At 38.0% G+C, this 24,739-nt stretch overlaps 1 protein-coding gene across 2 annotated transcripts in view; it reads right to left on the reverse strand.

The window, feature by feature from the left end:
- LOC149502485 (uncharacterized) overlaps positions 1–24,739 on the reverse strand; it is a 166,769-nt gene that overhangs the window by 28,284 nt on the left and 113,746 nt on the right. For both annotated transcript variants that reach the window (XM_089729044.1, XM_089729043.1), the window contains exons 5-7: positions 17,221–17,318; positions 16,325–16,462; positions 14,985–15,062 (exon numbers count right to left, since the gene is read on the reverse strand). In XM_089729044.1, coding sequence (XP_089585170.1) covers positions 14,985–15,062; positions 16,325–16,462; positions 17,221–17,318 — 314 coding nt within the window. The remainder of the gene's footprint in view (positions 1–14,984; positions 15,063–16,324; positions 16,463–17,220; positions 17,319–24,739) is intronic.

The following is a 24,739-nucleotide window of genomic DNA, read 5'->3' on the forward strand; positions in this document are numbered from 1 at the left end:
CTCAAGACATCCTTGATTAAGGCAGCCGCCGATATTGACATGGACCTCGTTCATGCTGCGATAGACGACTGGCCGCGCAGATTGAAGGCCTGTATTCAAAATCACGGAGGTCATTTTGAATAAACTTTAGTGTCATAAGAATCTATGTTTTGTTAAGTTCATTTTGGTATATGAATGGTTACATAATGAATAAACTTGTTTCAATTATTTTACATTAAACATGTGACAGAATTTATGACCTGACTAGGGTCAGGTCATAAGTATTGTCACACAGTAAAAACTTTTCTTTTAGAATGCTGGCCACAAAAAAGTTTATTGAATTCGAATTTCAAATTGTTCATGAAAATAAAAATGTATACTTTTAGAATTTTACTCATTTTTAAATATGGAGTGGACGATTAAAGAAGGCCGTGTTGCAGTTATTGCGTTGCATCGTTGCGGTTACGCGCCAATTCAAATTTTTAACATACTGAAAAATTTGAATATAACCAAAAGATTCGTTTATCGTACCATCAAACGATACAATGAAGACTCTAGTGTAGATGACAGGTCAAGAAGTGGTCGCCCTCAGTCTGTTAGGACTCCAGCAGTGATAAAAGCTGTGAAGGCGCGAATTCAAAGAAATCCCAAACGTAAGCAGAAACTGTTGGCCCTTCAGATGGGGTTAAGCAGAACCACGGTGAAAAGGGTGTTAAATGAAGACTCAGGGCTTCGGGCATATCGAAGAAAAACAGGACATCGTTTGAATGCTCGTCTAATGGACCTGAGACTGAAGAGATGCCGCGCTTTGTTGAAGCGGTACGCGGGAAAAAAATATCGGGAAATTCTTTTTTCGGATGAAAAATTTTTTAGCGTAGAAGAGAGCTACAACAAACAAAATGATAAGGTGTACGCACACAGTAGTGAAGAAGCGAGCAACCGTATTCCGCGTGTCTAACGAGGTCATTTTCCATCCTCGCTCATGGTATGGTTGGGAGTTTCTTATTGGGGCTTAACGGAGGTACATTTTTGTGAGAAAGGTGTAAAAACGAATGTAGTTGTGTATCAAAATACAGTCCTGACGAACCTTGTGGAACCTGTTTCTCATACCATGTTCAATAACAGGCACTGGGTATTCCAACAAGATTCGGCGCCAGCTCATAGAGCGAAGAGCACACAAGACTGGCTGGCGGCGCGTGAAATCGACTTCATCCGGCACGAAGACTGGCCCTCCTCCAGTCCAGATTTGAATCCGTTAGATTACAAGATATAGCAACACTTCGAGGAAAAGGCGTGCTCAAAGCCTCATCCCAATTTGGAGTCACTCAAGACATCCTTGATTAAGGCAGCCGCCGATATTGACATGGACCTCGTTCGTGCTGCGATAGACGACTGACCGCGAAGATTGAAGGCCTGTATTCAAAATCACGGAGGTCATTTTGAATAAACTTTAGTGTCATAAGAATCTATGTTTTGTTAAGTTCATTTTGGTATATGAATGGTTACATAATGAATAAACTTGTTTCAATTATTTTACATTAAACATGTGACAGAATTTATGACCTGACTAGGTAGATATTATATTTCGACCCTTTTGGTACAATATCTCCAAACTGAATCAGGATGAAGAGTCAGAGCTAAGTATAAAATCCAAAGAGGATAAAATTAATGTGGGCATTTATTCACAACATACCGATTATTAACGTGATAACTTTTAGCTAATTCCCGAATGGAGTATTATCATTTCTGTAATCGTTAAGAGGCCCGATGCTCCAAACGGTAGCGAGAAAAGATACATGCGCTGTTTAGCGGAGAGTAAACTTTATTAATCACTTTACTCCCGCCTGCCTCGATTTGTGCCCGGGGTCACACGAGGTCTGGACGCGAGTTTCTGAACAACCCGGTACTTTAGTTGATTCGACATTATTGTACCCCCGGACCTGTCGAACCGAATGCATAAGATTTATTTAGCGATTGAGGATTATTTTAAGACCGAAAGATCTTGCGATAACTATAGACTGCCGTTACTACCTCATTCATTATTACCTAATAGAGTCTATTCCAACTAGTTACAACTAAAATTCGACCCAATTATTTAGACACTATGTACGAGTATAGTGTACTCAAAATAAGACATTGTTCCAATAAGTTAATTCTGAAACGGCTTAAATGACACTGAGTTTTTTCAAGCATACTATTATTATTACATTACCCCGTATATGGATTTATCTCGTTTACTTTTTATAATACAACCGACCTCGATCCATTTTGCTTTACTTGTAGTTTCAGGTCAATTGGTACTTATGCTCGATTAACTTCCCACGTAGAACCGAACTAGCGGTTATAAAAAGGCAATATTAATTCAATGTGAGATCGTGTGAAAAATACCGAATTTTAATCTTTGAGTTAGTCAATAGTTTTTTCAAAGATTACTTGATTATTAAAATTTTATGCTGTGTACACACATTGTGAATATTTAATTGTATGCGTTGTTTTAAGTCACATCGATTTATAGGTAAAATTATATAGAAAAAAGCAGAGAGAGAGAAAGCTTTATTCTATACAAAATAAATAAATAAATGCAAAACGTTAAATACCAAAAAAATACAATTGGCGGTCTTATCGCTAAGAGCGATCTCTTCCAGGTGGACAATAATCACTAGGAAACAAATTACACACGCTAGTAGATGAAAGAAAGTATCTCTCATTTTATTACTTACCCAACATAGTTTTATTTTAAATTGTAGATAACTTAATTTCCACCCACTTAATATCCTTATTATCAATGAATTTAAAAAGAATCTGCGTAGTTAGAACTTTTTAGAACGAAGTTCCTTACGGCAGGCTTGGAAGAAATAGGGATTTTGCTGCGGGACCGAACTGAAAAAAATGTGATAGTAAAAACCGTAACAAAAAGTCCGTGGAATAAGGCCTTGTTTTCCGCACAGCGATATTTCACCGCGCGATTTTTTTCTCGTAATTCCTTTTTTAATTTTTTTATATGGAACTTCGTTCCTATCCGGTGTTCCACGACACCACACATCTTTTTTGTTATCTCTTGCACGCTCGCACAGTGATCATAAGCCATATTATTTTCGAATATTTTTTAGAAGAAAGAAATACAATTAAATAACCCTGTTGACTGATATACTAACGCGACGCCCTTTCGGCAAATCGAAATTGGGAGTTATCGAGAATTATTGGAAAACAGTTATACCCTCCTTTATGTATTAGATAAAGTATAGACGAAGGAAACAATCATGCGATCAGATCCTCATAATCCATTAATAACATCAGCGGATTATTTATCTTGTGTGAACGGAAAACATTGGTTATTGTTATTGTACAATTAATCGTGTGTGCGATAAATGTATTCCGTAATCAAATAAACAAAAGAGCACAGAATGAATTCGATTATATTAGGTCTATCGATAATAAATTATTACTGCTCTCAATATTGCTGATAGTACATTTCCTATTGTATTCAGAAAATAAGCCAAAGAATTAGCTTGATTTTAAGTGGAAGCTATTTATTCAACAACCTAAACACAGTAGTGTAAGCTGGAAACTCGCACAGCTTGTTATCATTGTACTTATTTCTTTAAAGCAATCTTCCCGATTTAAAGAGTTACTCGTATAGAATTTCATTGTAATTACGGAGACTTTATCCTCGTAATATGACAAGATGGACAGTAGTGACAAACAGCCACATGGAGCACAGACGTATTGTTGCTTTGTCTACAAAGTTACTGTCTACTGTTAAAGTCTACTGTTTAACAAATTAAAAAGAAGTATTCAAGAACTTTTCATTTTTCCGAGGAAAATTACCAAAATTTTATAACGCCTTTATTGTTTCATTTTCCTTTCTTCATTTCATTATTTTTCGACGTTGCGAATTTACGGACGTCAGTCCTTAGTCAAAACGAACATATTAAACGCGAAAACAAACAGTTAAAGTAGTTTTAACAATGTCCATTACTCGCGAAAGCCAAAGAAAAAACGAGCTATCATTTGAGTTTAATTATTCTGATGAAACTGGTAAAGTTAGACTATGATTGAGAGCGGTGACACGTAAAGTCGATCAATGCTATGTTAATTTCAATACTTAAATCACTGAAAATCATGGTTCATAATTTAATACTCGACAAGGACTGTTGTGATTTTTTTCACCTATTCACCGTCAAACCAAAGAACAACAAAAAATGGAAATTTAAGTTTCACGGAAATTTTTAAGAGGATTTAATGTATTTATTGTGTAGTTCTGCAGGGCGGAATCGATGGAGATATCTGGTTGACGGAATCGGACGGAGTCACGATCCTCAGCAGTGAGGGACCGATCGAAGAGAGAGTGTAGTGATAATCACCATATGGTGGGAGACTACAAAAGCCGTCGCTCTGGCCACATTTTCAATAGACTGAAAAAACACTTGCTCGGTGAAAGTTCTTCCCTTATTTGTTACACTCAAGATTATGTAGAATAATATGTCTCAGTAGCTTAGCCATATAAAACATTGAGGAGAATTCATTATTGCCCAAACTTTTGGACTAAACTCTTCTGTTTAATTCTGATTGTTTTATTTTCAATTTATTTCCATAATTAATCGTTGGTACTTTGGGAAGCAGAAGGGATATTTTTGAGTGATGTCATCGAAGATCTAAAAGTAAGTATTGAACGAAGATATGTTTATACCACACAATTTATAATGCTTAAGTTCTACGATATAGAATATTTATTTAGACTAGAGGTCCCGCAGTAGTCGAAATTCGACTATAATTAATTGGAATTGTAAGTCTTTACACTATAATGATTGTATTTTATACTTCTATAATCACAAATTTCGCCAAGACTACACTATAAAAAATATTAACAAAGACAAACAATATTTAATCTATTCTCAATTTGACAACAGACGTCAAGAACAAAAGTTTGACAATAAATAGTATGCATGCGTGTGTGCGTCAAATACATGGTAGTGTGTGTAATGTTTAGTGTAGTTTAGTGTAGTGTGTGTAATGTTTTCTTTATTGATTTATTGTATCTTTTATGCATTATTTTAAAAAAATATTAGCATTGTGCACTTCTTCTCTCTATTCTCTATAAGTGTGGAAAATTTCATACTCCTCCATCCGTGCAATTTTCGTAAAAAGGGATACAAAGTTTTTGCTTCACGTATTAATATATAGATAAGGTTAGGCTAGTAAAAATTAAAGTAGTGTTTTTCCTTTTAATTTAAATCGTGAATGTTTTATTATCAAGTCTGTCTCTGTCTTAATTTCCTGTGTACATTTTTGTTACAACAAATTTTGTGTTCAGTTTTTTATGTGATCAAGTACTAATTTTTCTTAGATTGTATGAACGAGTACTTAAGAAAGAGATGAAAAAATACGATTCTAATAAAAAAGGCTAATGGAGCAGTCGAATAACGCGTTTTGGTGATAAAGTTAACGATAAGATCGTTTGCTTGTATTTTTTTTTTCTTATTTTATGTTGTACTTAATGATCATTTAAGTTATATGAGTAAAACCATTTAGTTTTTTTTTTTTTTTGTTAAGATGTACTTAAATGAGTCAGCTGTAAGCAACGTTTTAGGTGACGATAAAAAATAATTACAATTGTAATATCAAATTATTTCACATTTGAATTCCGAAACCGCTTTTTTTTTAAATGACATCAGCTTCTCTTCTACTAGAAGTTTATTTTAGTTTACGCGGCAAAAAATGGGCAAGGTAATATAAGTAATATTATGGGGGATAAGTCAATGCCAGTATGCGGTATGCAGGAGGATTTTAGAGTAAACCAAAACATCAGTGTGCGATATAGATATAGGCAGGACTTTTCCTTACGGATGGTCGTCACCCGTAGAAGACCTTACTTTGTGGGTAGCTATGGCCAGGATTTGCGACTTGGTTATAGCGCTACGTGAGGCTGAGTGGCGCGAACGGGAATGGAATCCTTCTTCGGTTACTCAGCGTAGACGGTAGGTTAGACGATGTGTGCGCTAATTCCCCGCTCAGCTCCCATAGAGGTCGTCGGGAGCTTGGTTGTTGGTTCGGTGGTGAGGTGGCGCAAGGTACCCCTTAGATAGGTGGACGAGCTCACAGCCCACCTGGTGTTAAGTGGTAACCGGAGCCCATAGACATCTACAACGTAAATGCGCCACCCACATTGAGATATAAGTTCTAAGGTCTCAGTATAGTTACAACGGCTGTCCTGCCCTTCAAACCGAAACGGAATACTGCTTCGCGGCAGAAATAAGCATGGTGGTGGTACCTACCCGTGCTGAATCACAAAAGGTCCTACCACCAATAATTACGCAAATTATAATTTTGCGGGTTTGATTTTTATTACACGATATTATCCACGATATGACTTCCACGGTGAAGGACCGTGGAAGTCTATCGTGAACATTTGTTAAGTACATATTTCATTTAAAAAATTGGTACCCGCCTGCGTGATTCGAACACCGCTGCATCACTAGATACGATTGCACCGAACGTCTTATCCTTTAAGCCACGACTACTTCACGACTTGCGTTGCCCACGGTGTGTCTCACGAGACGACGTCCTACAGAATCTTCCCGGGAATAAAATCCCGTCATATTATCGAGACAGCTACCAGCGAAGACAAACTAAAGGAATTTTGTTGTATTTATTATTCGAAAGCTGATAATATTTATTCCCTCGTGTATACTTCATTATGATTACTTTCAGAAATGAAACGTTTGAGGAAAAATAATGGGATAGCAATTCTCAAATCTTGAATGCTTAAATGCTACCCTAAGAGTTATTTCCTAAAGCAACTTCGTAACAGGCAGTTATTTCCTTTGGTTTTTATCGTTCGTTTGACAGAATGACGTAATTTTTCCTTCAAATATAATCGTCTCGTATTTCAAACAGATAATAAAAAAACATATAATCGTAAAGATACTCGCTTTGTTCTTAAGTAAGCTTGAGTCAAATAAGATACATTGTGTGATTGGTGTTTGAGTTTTAAAGAAAGCTAGCTAAGCCCATAATCATGGCATCAAAATGCTGTGGTCGTGAGACAATCTTAGAAAATATCCAATTACATCGCTCAGTTCCACAGGCGCCAGAGGGCCACCTGTCGATGCCCATATCATGGCTGGAGGCATCCGTATCGCGGTCGGGGTGCAGTTGAAGTACTTCGGCTTAATTTTGGACAGTCGTTGGATCTTCCGTACTCACTTTCAAAACCTGGCCCCTCGTTTGTTGGGGGTGGCCGGCGCGTTCAGGCGACTTTTTCCCAACGTGACGCGCTCTCTCTATACAGGGGTAGCGCAATTAATGGCCCTATATGAAGCGGTGGCAAAGGTGCTACAACAGCCGCAATGCACTATCCGCGGTATCTGGCGGAGAACGGTCAGCTCCGCGTCGACATGGCCGAGTTGCGAAAACAATGGTTGCCGATCTCATCGAGCGGCAACGCAGCTCGGCCCCTGTCCTCAGTGAGGTCGAGGAGTTGAGGCGGCAGCTTCTTATACAGGAGGCAAGAAGCTCCAAAGTGGAGCACGCGAGACCGCCCCTCGCTCACGAGACACGAAGTATGCCGGTGTCAGCACCCCGCAGGGCCGCTGCAAAAACGTATAGCGACCACAAGAAGACAGCCACACTCGTGCAGATTCCCGCTGCGACTGTCTCCAGATTGGCAGCTACGGGGGCAACAAGATCCGCCTCCCCAAAGAAACCGGCGTCTGCTCCTGCCCCGTCCCAGCCTGTGAAGGCGGGGCCTGGCAGGAGCCGAGATAAAAAGAAGGGGAGGACCAACGCCACTAAACCGGCACCGGCCCCTCAGCCCCGCCCACTGCCCCTGGCCCCAGCGAATATGGATGAGGCTTGGACGACGGTGGTGCGGCGCGGGCCCAAAAAGGTGGCGGTGCCTCTTGCGTCGCGCCCCAAGCCCGCCCCTGCGGCTGCCGCTCCCCGCCAAGAGGGTCAAGCGGAGCCGAGGGGCCAAACTGGACGAAGGAAGCCACGCGCCCTGCGGTCGGCTGCAGTGGTAATGGAGCTGCTGCCGGCCGCTAAAGAAAAGGGTATCATCTACCACGAGGTGATGACCCAGGCGCGGCGGCGTAAATGTGGACGTCCTCGGCGTGGAGGGGGGCATCAAGGTACGGCAGACGGCCAACGGGGCCCGTCTCTTAGAGTGCCCCGGCGAAAACACGAACGCTGCGGCCGAAAAACTGGCGGCCCAGCTTCGAGAAATTCTGCCGGACCCCGAGATGGTGCGCATCGCGTGGCCCGTGAAGATGGGTGAACTCAAAATCACGGGCCTCGACGAGTGAACAACTAAAGAGGAAGTTGCCGCGGCCATCGCGTCGCAGGGCAACTGCGCCCTCGCCGACTTAAAAGTCGGGGAGTTCCGGGAAACTTACTCCGGAACCCGGACGGCGTGGGCGCGTTGCCCGATTGCAACGGCGACACCCCTGGCCACCCCTCCACAGGGGCGGCCTTCCGATAGCCCAGGATGGCTGCGCGTGGGCTGGGTAGTGGCCCATGTGTAGCTGCAGGATGCCAGGCCGTGGCGTTGTCTTCGGTGCTTCAGCACCGGTCACGGCCTCGCCAATTGCCCCTCTACACTGGACCGCAGCGACCTTTGCTTCCGCTGCGGCCAGCCGGGGCACAAGGCTGCATCCTGCACGACAGCCGCGCCGCACTGCGTCTTGTGCGACGCGGCTAAAAGGAAGGCCGACCACCGGGCCCTGGCCCCGGCGTGCAAATCCGCCCCTTCCTCAACCAAAACGAGGAGGGGCGGAAAGAAAAGGAAACCGGCTGCAAAAAGGGCAGCCGGTGAGTCAGTTCCCGCCGCGGCACCAGAGCAGCCGCAGGGCGGGACAGACCAGGGAGCGATGGACGTAACCCCGTAATGGGTTGCGTCTAGCGCTTCCTCCAGTGCAATTTGAACCACTCCGCCAGAGCACAGGATCTCCTCGTCCACACCATGGTGGAGTGGTCAATCGACGTCGTTGACACACAAGCCCTCCGCCGTCGAGCGCAGGTCATGGAGGCGGATCTCGCTCAAGCCCTGGCCCTCTAAGTGTTTCGAGTCCCATTCGTATTTTTTTTACTAGACTCATCCCTGATCGGCATAGAAAGGAAATATAGGTGGCAAAGTTCATTAAGCAAGAATCACTAATATTCTTCTTCTATTCTAATTACTTTGACTTTTAATTTAGTAACGAAGAAACAAGTACACTTTGAATACAAATAATTATTTCACAAATCTATTTAATAAGGCAACATTTTGAGCAGTACATGAATTTTAAACATGGACTAAAAAGAAATTCGCAAATAAAATCTGAAAATATTTAAGCTGATTTAGTTGTTTAACAACGAAGTAATTCGGTGTACAAGTTGAAGGGATCCCATCAATCCAAGTTGATTGACGCAACAATTAGCGGTCTGCGACTGATGATGTAGAATATTAATGAATGAATTATCTAATTAGCCGAATTGGAAAACGCACTTTAGCTTGGCGAATATTTTATTTGAAACGTTTAACCGAAGTCAAGAGGAAGCTCAGAATTTAAGTGTACGCTTTTTCTTTAAATCCGATTGACATGATCTACTTTGTTTTTGATTGATAATGATGAAAATCATCATCATCATCATCATGGTCCAAGCCGGTTTCGGCAACGGCGACCAAAATTTTCTGTTCAATAACTTAAAAGACAATGTCCGCGCCTCTCATGCGCTCTAATATAGCTAACAATTAAAATAAGATTTTTGGGACACTCAATTTTATCAACATGTTAAGCAAATTTTGCTTCAGTATCAGTTAAGAAAACGCGAATCCGAATAACGGTGAATTTTAAATTGAATTGAAAATTTCAATTAAAAATACGATGCACCTGGAATAGTATGGCGACATTTTAAGGGTTCAGCAAATATTAGGAGTGCAGATGAGCGGACATTGGCAACTGTAAATACTCCAAGCCTGGCATCGCTTGTTACGAGTTTCTATTTGCCTTTCGAAATATCACTATATATATATTTTTATTGCTTAAGTGGGTGGACGAACTCACAGCCCGCCTAGTGTTAAGTATTTACATCATTTACTGTATGTGAGTCCGCACGGTAGGTACCACCGCCCTGCCTATTTCTGCCGTGAAGTAGTAATGCGTTTGGATTTGAAGAGTGGGGCAGCCGTTGTAACTATACTTGAGACCTTAGAACTTATATCTCAAGGTGGGGGGCGCCTTTACGTCGTAGATGTCCATGGGCTCCAGTAATCACTTAACACCAGGTGGGCTGTGAGGGCAGCCACCCATCTAAGCATTTTAAAAAAAGAGTCAAAAGACATCAATAATGTTAATGCCGCCACCCTCCATGAAATATGAGCTCTACGTCATTTTTTTACAGTCAAATACTGTCCTGTCCTTCAAATCTAAGCATTACTGCTTAATGGCAGAAATAGGCAAGGTATTACTAACCCAGGCGGGCTCACAAGATGCCCTACCTCCAGTAATTACGCATATGATTGATTAATCAGGTTTGATTTTCATTACACGATCCTTCACCGTGGAAGTCATTCGTGACCATTTGTTAAGTAGGTACGTATTTCATTAGAAAAATTGGTACCTTCTTGCAAGATTTGAGCACCGGTACCGTCGCAATGCTTGGTACTCATGCACTGCGCATATTAATATTTAGGCTACGACGACTTCATAATGACGAGACTGAAAACGATGTTATCTTTTAGAATCACTCACCACAGCTCTGAATTAATTATAGCCTTGAGCCCTATCCCATTTACCTAAAAATATGCAAACCCGTAAGAATAAGAGGATCTCGGCTCTTATTCGTTCAAGAACTTCTGATACGCACGTGTGATTCTACCTAGATAATTGAAAAATCAATATTTAGCAGCCAAAGTTTAAATTATGTCTACCACTTGCAAAAGGAAATAAAATAATAATCATTATCGATGTCCTGTTTAAAAGATACATATGATTCTTGCATATTAAAAAAATACAGCTATAGAATCAATTTAATCAAATAGACCAAAACCTTGTTATTATTACGTACAAAATATATTACTGTAGAATTAGGGATCGCAGCCTACGAATAAATAACGCAGCACATAAAATAAAAGTTACACTGCTCCAAAATCTTCTGTTATAATAATAATTTAAAATTAATTAACACTTTTATTATGTACGCCTTGCCCATTTTCCAACCGTCTTCGCCATCTTTCTTTTCTCTGACATTCTCTTCTCCCTTTCTTTCCGTTTTCTCTCACTCACATCTTAACGCTTCGTTCCTCACTCTTTTCATACGTTCCATTCTTACCATACCTACATTACGAACGGAGTAAATATCGATTTTAAATTGGGCTCTTTCCAACCAACGATCGGGTATACATTTTTCATCGAGAGCTCCCCTTCAAACAAGAACTCAATTATCGTTAAAATGATACATGTTTCATGTAATTATACCGTGAGAACCGAGCGGGCCACTTGATAAATTCGGCGAAGTTGGTCCTAATTGACGTTATTACTGAATGCGTAGTAGGTATATACTTAAAGTGAAGACGAATAATACAAATGTGTACTTATTGAGTAATGGTTAAAATATGAGTAGAATCAAATAATCGTTGTGTTTTCGTACGAAATCTGAGAGTTTTATAATGGCGTTTTTCTGCTCTCCAAATAATCAGTAAGAAAAGATGCGTGGGACACCGGATAGGAACGAAGTTCCTTATTATAAAAATATTTACTTTAAGTTCTATTAGAGGTATAAAGAAAATAAAACTGAAGGTTTCGCAACAACCCACGGTCATTCGGTAACGTGCGAACTTATTGTGGTACACTTCATTCACGGTTGTTTGCATAAGTGTATTGCGCAAACGAACGCTCTGAGATCGTGGTCAATGAATGATAAAAAAATATGTTACTTTTTTCACGTTATTATAAAGTTAAGTCGTACACTGTGTGCATTACTAATAAAAATCTTACGTTACGAACGTTTTTTCTCGGTTAGCGTACCCCTCCGCATCGTCCCATAAGGAACTTCGTTCGAAAAAGTATAATACATAATATGTGGTTATATTCGTAAAGATGGAAATTACAGATTACATTTCGAACACAGACGAATGTATGACTCAATGGACAATAAATGAGTAATTCAGGTATCGGACATGGACAATAACAGTGGCACACTCGTTCCATTGCCTTTTATTAAACTGATCTCCTAAAAATACGTCATGAAAGACATGTAAAAGTAAGAATTACAATAACGTAGAATGCTTCATATTCCACAATTGACATTGTGAGTTTATTATTACAGACAACATAAGTTATTTGAAGTATGAGACTTCACGTACTGGTTATACTTATGGTCACCGCATACTAGTACTAACATATGTACTACCGCTATACCAAAAAATAAAAATGTCCCTGGTATATTGATGGCATTAGAAATATTGATTGTATTTAGAAGTCGTCGTGGCCTAAGGGATAAGACGTCCGATGCATTCGTATGTGGCGATGTACCAGTGTTCGAATCCCGCAGGCGGGTACCAATTTTTCTAATGAAATACGTACTTAACAAATGTTCACGATTGACTTCCACGGTGAAGGAATAATATCGTGTAATAAAAATCAAACCCGCAAAATTATAATTTGCGTAATTACTGGTGGCAGGACCTCTAGTGAGTCCGCGCGGGTAGGTACCACCACACTGCCTATTTCTGCCGTGAAGCAGTAATGCGTTTCGGTTTAAAGGGTGAGGCAGCTGTTGTAACTATACTGAGACCTTAGAACCCATCTCAAGGCGGATGGTGCATTTACGTTGTAGATGTCTATGGGCTCCAGTAACCACTTAACACCAAGTGGGCTGTGAGCTCGTCCGCCCATCTAAGCAATAAAAAGAAGATATTTTTTTATTGCCCTTGTAGGCAGACGAGTATACGGCCCACCTGATGGTGAGTGGCTACCGTCGCCCATGGACGTCAGCAATGTCAGGTGCAGAGCCAAGCCGCTGCCAATCGCATTGCATTTGCATTGAATTTATTGATTGATGAATGAGTTCACGGTCCAACGGTCCACTGGTATCAATATACCAGAGCCCATACTATATCACTTTGACATCGAAGTTTCAAATGTGTTGCATAATGGCCGTCTCACTCTAAGCCTGCTTTGACATGCTTGACTGCTTCACGTCAATGTATGGTACTTCGTACACATACAGGCTTATAACACTCCCTAGAAGCAGTGTCTGTATGTGTCCAGTATATAAATAACTTAATATTGCATATAACTTCTGCTATCAATAGTTATTGTTACCCGTTCTTTAGCAAGGAAATTCACTCCGTTTTACATACCTTAAGTATCTTCCGATATTAAGCAGTAATCATCTATACGGGCTTGCTCTAAAAGATGGGTCGTAAAATCGTCTGCCCGTTTCCGGTCATAAAAATGTCGTTTATATTCAAATCGAGAGAATCTAGCTCAAAATCTGACCGCACTTATCGGTGCAATAGACGTAGAATAACGCAAGTTTTACGAGATATTTTACTGCATCAATAAAACGTTAAGCAATCTAATATTCCTCGAGACATCTGTATAGACATAAGGACCCATCACATTTACTTACTCGTAAAAGTTCTCACATTTCGAACCTCGTAAAATTATAAGGAAAAGATTGTGTTACAAGAAATGGTTCTGCAAAAAGATGACATTTGTTTTTATTATTTTGAATATGTTTGAGAAATATCTTAAATAATATACTTTTGTTAAAAATACTTAACATCGGAACTGCTCATCGTCATTTTCCATAATAATAGCGTGTTCGAACTTATATAAAATATGATTCGTAAATACAATAAAGATAGTATATCTAGGATTACCTAGTAAGTAATGAAGTGTACTGATGCTTTTTACTAAAAGGATCCCACTCAAATTGCTAGTTACTCCTGAAAAGTTTTTATTCTAATGGACGCCAAACTTAAACTTAAAAAAAAAGAACAGACTAAATTTTCAGGGCACCGTACAAAATAGCCCGAGGATCTGAATTGAAGAAATTCTATAGTTAACTAAGCCTAAAGGGTAAATTTGAAAACTTTTCACGATTAATCAGGCTATTCAGAAAATTTCCTCGGCCAGAATGATCTAGAACACTCTTACAAAAGCATAAAAGTTTACGGCAAACGCCCAATTTCAATGTGACACGGAAAGTTAAAATCGAAAGGGCGTTTCGGCAAGTCATTAAAACCACGAAAATCTAAATATATCTTTTGCTGCAGGATTTTTAGCGGCCTTCGAACGTTAATGCTGCAATGCGGTAAGAGGGATTACGCTATTGTTTTACTGCAATTCTAAGTAAATTCATTGCTATGGCTGACCTTTAAACATCAAGTGCTTAGATAACGTTTGATTTACAACATCCATATAATTCATCCATTTGTTTGTCATCACACTAATGCTAGTCGGAAGTTTACGGCTATCTATATATTAATACGTGAAGCAAAAACTTCGTACCCCTTTTTACGAAAATTGCGCGGACAGAGGAGTATGAAATTTTCCACACTTATAGAGAATATAGAGAAGGAGTTCACAATGCTAATTTTTTTTTTTAAATAATGCATAATTATAATATACATTAACTCAATAAAGAAAACATTACACACACTGTCATGTATTTGACACACACACATAATATGTATATATACTCTTTGTTTATTGTCAAACTTTAGTTAATGCTTAAAGTCTGTGGTCAAATTGAAAATAGGTTAATATTGTTTATCTTTTATACTATTTGTCTATAGTGTAGTCTTGGCGAAATCTGTGATTATAGAAGTATAATAAATAGTCTTTGACAATATAATCATAATAATGTTCAAGCTTATAATTTCAATTAATTATAGTCGAATTTCGACTATTGTGAGACCACTAGTATTAGGTTAATAGCTTTGAAATTAATCAACAAGAAGGCAGCGAAATAAATGGTATCATGAAAAATAAAGCTAATTTAAAAACAATAATTACCGAACAAGCTGTAGATGCAGAATGGGCCCCACAAGTCGTTCCAGCCGCTGCTGCTGCCAATGCACTGCTTCCCGGCACCTGCGTTATAAAAACAACTTTGATTTCTCAAGTCACTACATAGTATAAAGCAAAGTTGCTTTCTCTGTCCCTATATCCCTATGTATGCTTAAATCTTTAAAACTACGCAACGGATTTTGATGCGGTTTTTTTAATAGATAGAATGGCTGAAGAGGAAGGCTTATATGTATAATAACATCCATTAAATAGTGGAGAAATCAATAATAAATAACAGTTTTCGAAGCGAAACGAAGGCGGGTCGCTAGTAAACTATAAAAAATATACCGTACACACCATACAACAGTAATAATACCATCACACGGTAAACAAATGAGCTCAATTTAATTAGCTCGATATTTCTACTGTATAATTTTAACTTCAATTTTAAATGATAAAATTGAACTAAGTATGAAGCTGAAGATGAATAGCTGGTAGTTTGAAATTACCATCATTATTAGATTCAAGTAATGTTATTTTCTATATGGGGAAAATTAATTAATGAAATCAATGAACGGAATATTATGGTACCTAAGTTTTGAAGTATCATCGTCCTTCTTAAATGATAAAAGCAGATTGACGAACAAATTACAAAGCAAGTTTCTCGTATATTCGTTATTTCGAATACAAGATCGATAACTATTAAACTTACGAAATGAAGTACTGAAATTTGTATTACATGAATAATTAATATTCGTTACTTTTTGGATAGGATGAATAGGTACCTACCGTAATGTATATTATTATTATAGTAATTCATTTAGGGAATAAGTTTATTGCATTACACTAATTTAAAAGAATTACTAAATAATTATGTCATACCAAGCTACGAGTACATTAGCGTTAATTTAATTACAAATACGACTACTTTTATACGTATTTTTTTTTTCTATTTTTATTACAATTATTGAACTCAAATTTACGGGTACACATTAAATGGTAGGTATAAAATCTTAATATTAAGGGATTAATACAAAAAAAAGGTAAGTATACGATGGAAAACTTTGTTTTCAATAAACAAACCATATTTAAATCCTAAAGTGTTGTGGCTGTATTCAAATGGCACTGTTCCACCTGTCAACACGATTTTGTATACAATTTTATTTTTATTTAAAACTACATTTCACGTAGGTATATCATATTAATAGACTTTAGTTAATTGGATCACCAAAGCTAATTCGATTTCGGTCTTGTTGTTATTTTTGCACATATTTATAAACAAAAAAAGCATGTCATTAATTGAAAGAAACAATAAATGTAATTTGGTTTAACGATCAGAAAATTACCTTGAGTTGTTCTTGCTTGTAATCTGGCTGGTAAGGTAACAGCATTCTTATCTTGCCCCATCGGTTGAAAAACAGAGCTATCGCTCCAATCCAGACTATTAACACCAGAACTACGATTCCGATTTCCACTCCTCGTATCTGCGATATTATAGTCTTTAAATTTTATGAAGAGAACGAGATATAAAAAATATTTAAATAACCACGGAAGAATCAACTTTCCTTCTGAGCATGTTTTTAAAATTACTTTTAATATCCTGCGCGTAATTTTGTGAACTACACATAAATAATAAAAAAATGTAGACTTTCTAAAATGTACTTTTTATTAAAATGATAAAATAAATAAAGAAAGATGTGTGGTGTCGTGGGACACCGGATAGGAACGAAGTTCCTTATTATAAAAATATTAATTTTAAGTTCTATTCGAGGTATAAACAAAATAATTATTCGGGTATACATTTATAAAAATAAAATTATTTATAAAAAATACATAATAAAAATATGTTATTTTTTGTACGTTATTATAAAGTTAAGTCGTACACTGTGTGCATTACTAATAAGAATCTTACGTTACGGACGTTTTTTTCGGTTAGGGTACAGAGGGGTATCATCCCATAAGGAACTTCGTTCTAAAAATAAAGTAATAAATTAAATTAAATTCAATTAATTAAAAATACGTTATGATACTGAAGACATTCGACAATAAGCTCATTGTCTATAGCAAAACTCAGATTAGATTTTAATAGTAAACGTGGTATAACCTAACCTAATAACAAAAGCAGAGTTTCGTTAAATACATTTTCAGCCAGCTTCAAACACGCGCGAAATAGACGAAATAGGATGTAACTTTGAAATAGGAACATATCAATAACAAGGTATAGCATTGTTCAAAATCTCACCGTTGGGAACGTAGGTGAGGGATCGGGTGGAGCTACAGACGAGCGGGGCGTTGCCCCCACCAGTACCCCGTCCTGCTGCGGCGACGTCCGTGGGGGCTCTGCACAAACACGATACCGGCATTAGTGCTAGACATCTATGATTGACGTCTATTGTTTGTTTGAGTACTTTGCGTTATCAAAAGTGACACGGTCCCGAAAGTGACTGCAAGTTCGGATAGGCATTTTTGTAGCCGGAAACCCTGGTCTGCTTGAGGTAATGCAGCTGCTTTGATACATATACATAGTTTTTTGATTCTCTATGCGCGCAGATAATTCTGCATCTGCGCATCTGGTAGGCAGCGGCTTGGCTCTGCCCCTGGCATTTCTGAAGTTCATGGGCGACGGTAACCACTAACCATCAGGTGGGTCGTATACTCGTCCGCCAACAAGGGCAATAAAAAAAGTGCTAAGGGACATAGAGCCCATAGGCTTTCAATGTGCATGACGCTACCCAGTTTGAGACATGATGCTGAAATTTCAATAATTGTTTTATTTATTTATTAAACCGGAATGCTTTACTGCGTTAGCGCGGAAAGATACCGGACAGAGGTATTACGAAGATGCACATCATCTCTACAATCTATATCTATACTAATATTATAAAGAGGAAAGATTTGTTTGTTTGTTTGTTTCGAATAGGCTCCGAAACTACTGGACCGATTTGAAAAATTCTTTTTCCATTAGAAACCGACATTGTCCCTGATGAACATAGGCTACTTTTTTTATTTTTTTTTTTAATTTTATTTTTTTGGTTTCATGTGTGTTTTAATGTTTCCGAAGCGAAGCGAGGGCGGGTCGCTAGTCTTAGATAAAACCAGCTATCAATAGTGACGATGTAAATTAGGACAGAGTAATTTAGTAAAATTTTGAGATTTCCCTTTTGTTGAAATTCGTCCATAACATTTTCGTATGGGTTTCGCATGCGAACATAGATTTTTTCTTTCCCTTATTTTAAGTGATTCCCAAGCTGGAACTATATGCTAAATGAAAAGCACTTCAATTCAAAAACGATTCAGATATACTAAGCATAAATACATACTTCTACTTTCATTATCATATCTCATGAACTGGTAATGTATGTAAAGCTGAGTGTGTTGCGAGATTCGGCATGGTTTTTGCATATAATCCGCGACACTCCAACCACTGGCTGTCGGAATAGCTCTCAGTAGTACAGAGAGATTCAAGGAGGAAGGCGTACAAATTCAAACTTTAACATAATTTAGATTTACCAAATTCATTCAGAGAACTTTTACTGGGGGTAGGTAATAACCACTAATAACCAGTAATAACCACTTGAGACCTTAGAACTTATATCTCAAGGTGGGTGGCGCATTCACGTTGTAGATGTCTATAGACTCCAGTAACCACTTAACACCAGGTGGGCTGTGAGCTCGTCCACCCATCTAAGCAATAAAAAAAAAGAATAGTAATAAAAAAAACTACAACTAGTTACATCATCATGGCTTTTGACACGATATCGAAAAGCACTAGCCCGATAATCTCCTCCCAAAATTAGATAAACATAGCCTAATTCGTGTTGATAAAAAGGATTACAGTATTATCTATACGCAGTCATAGAAAACAAAATGTCGACACCAGTTTTAGAAATCGGTCAAACCACTCGAGTGTGCTTTGCACACGGCATGAGGGCTTATTCGAGAGATTTGCGTGGAGATCTCGAATGCTGTACATAATAATATAAGGCATAGGCACATATTTGGGCCTTAAAATTCATAATAATTAAAAACATTTTTATGTTAATGTTCATTACTTCATTTTTTTTCACGAATTTTTATGTAATTTCAAAACTCACGAATGTGTCATCTCATTGTGAAAGAATAAACAAAATCATGTCCATTTTGTGTCAGATTTGTATGTTGTAATATTTCTGTAGTTTAATAATAACGATGCAGTAATAAAAATATATATATTAGTAACCTCATTAAAACCGCTTTTATGGTTTAAGCTCGCGTTTTTATTGTCATTAAATTATTTTCGATTTTTCAAATATATTAGAGGGTCGGTGGTCACCGATTAAACAGTAAAAGCAGTTTTGATTAACTATACAACTGAAGGAAGCATTGTATTAGCAACATCTTGGAGTCTAGAAGATTTTTATACATAGCGTGTCATCAAAGAATAGATTTAGGAAAGCGTTACCTAAAATCCGCGAAAACTTGATAAAGCACTCGTAATAATAAACACAGCAAAATATTTGTAAGTCGATGTCATAAATTCGTTACTCAAAGGCGAAGAATTCTACAGAATTCTGATTTCAGAGAAACGAGACATACGAGAACATGAATACGAAATGTCTATAATGATATGACTTGAGTTTTCGAATGAGCTTAATATGGTAAATTTGTTCTTGGAATTTTTCTGGATGTCAGTCTTTAACGTTTCAATATTTTTATTGAAATGAAAACTTCTTTAGAATCGTTGTGATTTCAAACCGGATGCAACGGAAAAAGAACAGGTAAGAGACACAAATACAAAAATGTGTAGGATGAAGCCAGCAAAGAATGAGACAGAAATATACATACTATTTAATACAGCGCCATCTGTGAGATTTTTTAATATGTGTGTATGAAAGCTCTTGTAGTGAATTTTAATTTAGGATTATACGTGAAATTAAAATATCAATTCACAGAGGGCGCTACCTTACAATTATTTACTAATGACAAAATTTTACATATACTTAAGACGTTTAGGATAATTGTATTTTAATTTTGGAAGGTTTCACTTCTACCACGTGTGAATTGCACACATTTTGTTTTATTTATAATTTTCGAAGTTTCAAAGGCCCTATGATTCGTCTGACTAACACACATCTACAAATCGCGAATCGCATAAAAACCTAAGTAAGTAAGTAATTACCAAAGTATTTCCGCCGTGAAGCAGTAATGCGTTTCGGTTCGAAGGGTGGGGTAGCCGTTGTAACTATACTACCTTAGAACTTATATCTCGAGGTGGGTGGCGCATTTACGTTGTAGATGTCTATGGGCTCCAGTAACCACTTAACATCAGGTGGGCTGTGAGCTCGTCCACACATCTAAGCAATAAATAATAAAAAAAAAGTAAGTTTAAAACTATCAAAGCCCATGTCCTATTTGAAAGCAAATGCCGATATTTTAAGCCCAAATCAGAATTCAGCTTAAAACTATTAAAGCCCATATCCTAAATACCGATATTTTTAGCCCAAATCAGAATGAAGTTTAAAACTATTAAAGCCCATGTCCTATTTGAAACCAAATACCGATATTTTTTAGCCCAAATCAGAATTCAGCTTAAAACTATTAAAGCCCATGTCCTATTTGAAACCAAATACCGATATTTTTTAGTCCAAATCAGAATTCGATCTTGAGAATACTCCCCTGCAGTACAAGGAGTATGTAGCAATGTGCCAATGCATCCGGAAGATCGCGCACGGGTAAACGAACTGTCTGAAACTGGATCGGTGCCAACTACACAAGAGAAATGGAATGAAAAGTGTAACACTTGTTTTATAACGTTTAAAATGCAGCACGCAGTTTTAAAATAAGTCAGTTAAAGAAAGATCTATATCGGAAGATCTTGTAGAATGTTTATAATGTTGTTAGAATGTTAATGTACGAGTCAATTCATATTTCGTACCGTTAGATTTAAGAAAGCTTAATTTAAACTAATATTATAAAGCTGAAGAGTTTGTTTGTTTGAACGCGCTAATCTCAGGTAATACTGGTCCGATTTGAAAAATTCTTTCAGTGTTAGATAGCACATTTATTGAGAAAGGCTAAAGGCTATATAACATCACGCAGAGCACCAATAAATAATGTTTTAAAATCGGGTTTTTTTTCGCTTTTGAGAGCATCCGCTGCGTGCGCTGCGGAAACGGTTAAACTTTCGCTAAAATAATGTATGACAGAATCGTTTCCCTTTAAAAGATCTAAAAAAAAGTCAGCGACAGCATGTTTATATGTTAAGGTTGGCTCACTATAACGTTTTTTATGCTAACCAAATTTGTTCTAAAATAAAGCATTATTATTTGTGAAAGTGTTTTTATAAAGATGATATTCTTACCTTATCCTTAAAATTTAGCGTTATGCCAAAGTAACTATTCCACGCGGACGAAGTCGCGGGCAAAAGCTAGTTTTAGATATTTTAATAATAAAAATTGGTTTCAAATATAATAATATGTCTAGAGAACAGTTGTGGAATATCAGATCTTAGTTCTGAAACACTTAGCTACGAGCTGCCTTATAGATTATTCTAAAATTTAATATGCTCTTTATGAATGTACGTCTTGTCTGGCTACCATGACATATACATGTAATATGTACATGCAGTTTTAGTTGAATACTCCTTCAGTTGTGCTCCTCATGTCTGAGCGTCATGACCACCTCCATCCATGAATTTGGTCCTAACGATGCGGTGTCATCTCATTCTGTCTTCAGTTACTCGGAAAAGATGGTGGATCTAGTGTTAGACCACAACCATGTGTTTCTTTTTCCTCCTACTTTCCTGGCTATTTTTCCTATAACTACTATAGATTTGCTCGAAGCTGATGCAAGAAAGTCTTGTTTGGCTATTAAGTTTATCGAGTATAGATACATTGGTTTATTATCCATATTAAATAGGGAACTTTATTTTTTAATATAATCATTTTATTTTATATAATTATCATTATATTCGTTGGGCTTATAGATCAGAAATAACTTTAGTTCGTAATGTTAGCAATGGCATTGGATATCTTTGGACTGACCACTTAACATTAGCTAAATCATGAGTCAAGTGAGCCTCAACCAATTTGAAATTGAAAATAGATTAAATAACACCCGCGTAGACTCAGGCGATGGTCAACGACTCAAAGATCGGGATTAGCAGAAAAGTGAAAAGGACCTTGGAATCAGAAATTAAAGAGAAGATAGGAATTAGCTGGTCAAAGTTAAAGAGTCGTTTTTCGTATTACAGAAACAATATTCAGCAACTGTTCTGTAATGCCACTTATTTTCGTAGCTATGTATATAACAGTACCTGGCTTTGCGACTGTAAAAAATAACACGACCTTTTCATACACGAGTGCTATGTATGAGTAGTACTTTGTTTACGTAACTATCTCATGGGGCGCTCAGCGGTGTGCATTTGGGAGGACATGTCACGCAAAATGTGACCTTATTACTTATTCATAAGGTCAACCACATTTTACTTAACGAGAAATAACATTTTTTAAGGATTTGTTAGGGATTCTTTGTGTAATACTGCTCGTTATTTTCGAGGTGTCCTGTCTTTGTTCGTGAAGTGTCAAGAATGGCATGTTTAATTAGCGAATCGACTTATTTCTGTATTCGCAGCATTTTATTGCTATCTTATTCATATAAATGTTATGATAATTCACTACATACTTGTACTAGAAACACTGGTGATAGGACCTCTTGTGAGTCCGCGCAGATAGGTACCACCACCCTGCCTATTTCTGCCGTGAAGCAGTAATGCGTTTCGGTTTGAAGGGTGGGGCAGCCGTTGTAACTATACTGAGACCCTTAGAACTTATATCTCAAGGTGGGTGGTGCATTTACGTTGTAGATGTCTATGGGCTCCAGTAACCACTTAACACCAGGTGGGCTCTGAGCTCGTCCACTCACCTAAGCTATAAAAAAAAAACACATATTATACAAAAAATACAACTCTGAACAAAGACTCTAAATTTCAAATGTTTTAGTTACGAAATTTATATCGATATCAACAACCACATATCCAACCTAGACACTGTAGTTCAGCAGTCACTACACCAATGAAGGAATCATTTCAATTGAATAATACACATTCGGATTACTGACTGATGTTTAAACAAAGACAACTTCACTATTCATGTTTGCCAATTGATTTTAACAACGACTCTATAAATTTATAGATAATGACAATTAATATTGGACTCATGTATCAGACGATACAACACACGATTCATTAAAATTGAATTAATCATTTAGTTTGCATCAAATAAAGCAGATAGCGGATTGGCTATGCTCCTGGCATTGCTGATGTCCATGAGCTACGGTGACATCTCACTCAAAACTATATTTTTACCGTTCATTAATTTCCAAACCAAACTAAGTACAAGTAACACAATTTTTTTTTTTATTGCTTTGATTGATGGACGAGCTCACAGCCCACCTGATGTTAAGTGGTTACTGGAGCCCATAGACATCTACAACGTAAATGTGCCACCCACTTCGAGATATAAGTTCTAAGGTCTCAGTATAGTTACAACGGCTACCCCACCCTTCGAACCGAAACGCATTACTGCTTCACAGCGGAAATAGGCGGGTTGGTGGTACCTACCCGTGCGGACTCCCAAGAGGTCCTACCACAAGTGACTCCCAAGAGGTCCTACCACCAGTTTAGTATATTACAATTAATGAAATATGTTCACGGCTGTTTTTCTTTCATAGATGATGTCAGGTAGTGAAAATAGTTAAAAACACTTAATCGATTAACTCCCAAAAAAATGAAATTGTATTCGAAATAATCAAATTATGTCATCAACCGAAAAACACTAAAATATTAAGTGCCTTAGTAGTTTGTAATAATTGACACAATTTCTATTTTATTGATTACGATAATTTTCCTGTTGATAAGAGCTCATAGACAAAAAAATAATTAAAGCACTTGTTGCGTGCACAGGTTCGCGTGCTCGAAACGTCCCGAGTTTCCAACCCTCGTAATTGAGTTTACTATTAAAATAATTACATTAAATTTATCTAAGTATGACGTGAATTCATATAATTTCAGATAAAAGCAAGTCATCGACAGTCGTCCCACAGCAAGCCAGCATCGCAGCCTCAACAGGACCATCGCAGCCGACTCACCGCGCTTCCTGGTCCTACGGCACGCACCTACACTGCCTCATCACGCAGCATTCAAGCTCAGTCTCGACTCACCGCAGACTTCGAGCAGCACTGGCGACAATCACGCAGCATTCAAGCTAAGTTTCGACTCACCGCAAACTTCGAGCAGCACTGGCACTTGCAAGCTAATCTCAGCACGGACAACGATAACTAAATATGACACGACCTCCAGTCTCGGAGGGGAGTGATGTGGCGGGTAGCCATCATACAACGTAAGATATTTGACAGATACCTGAATCTCGCTTACGACATCTTCAAGATAAAGCGCATATATACAAGTTCCGAACAACAACATTCGGACCGTCGGTCTACCGAGCATTATCAGCCGCTCGGTGGAAGATCTTCCTTTCGTTGTATATCCCTACACTGCAATCACCAACTGGCGTCTATTGGTGCAAGGGTATCTTGTAGGCCATAACAGATAGGTACAACCGTTCTAGCTATTTCGACCGCGAAGCAGTTCACTCAGCTTTGGATAGCCGTTATATAAACTGCAACTTTTTAGGGCTTATATGGGTGAACGAGCTGACGGCCCACCTGGTATTAGGTAGTAACCGGAGCCCATAAGCATCTACAACGTAAATGCCACCCACCTC

The sequence above is a fragment of the Bombyx mandarina genome, chromosome 08, assembly GCF_030267445.1.
Source record: "Bombyx mandarina strain Sakado chromosome 08, ASM3026744v2".
Taxonomy (NCBI): Eukaryota; Metazoa; Arthropoda; class Insecta; order Lepidoptera; family Bombycidae; genus Bombyx; species Bombyx mandarina.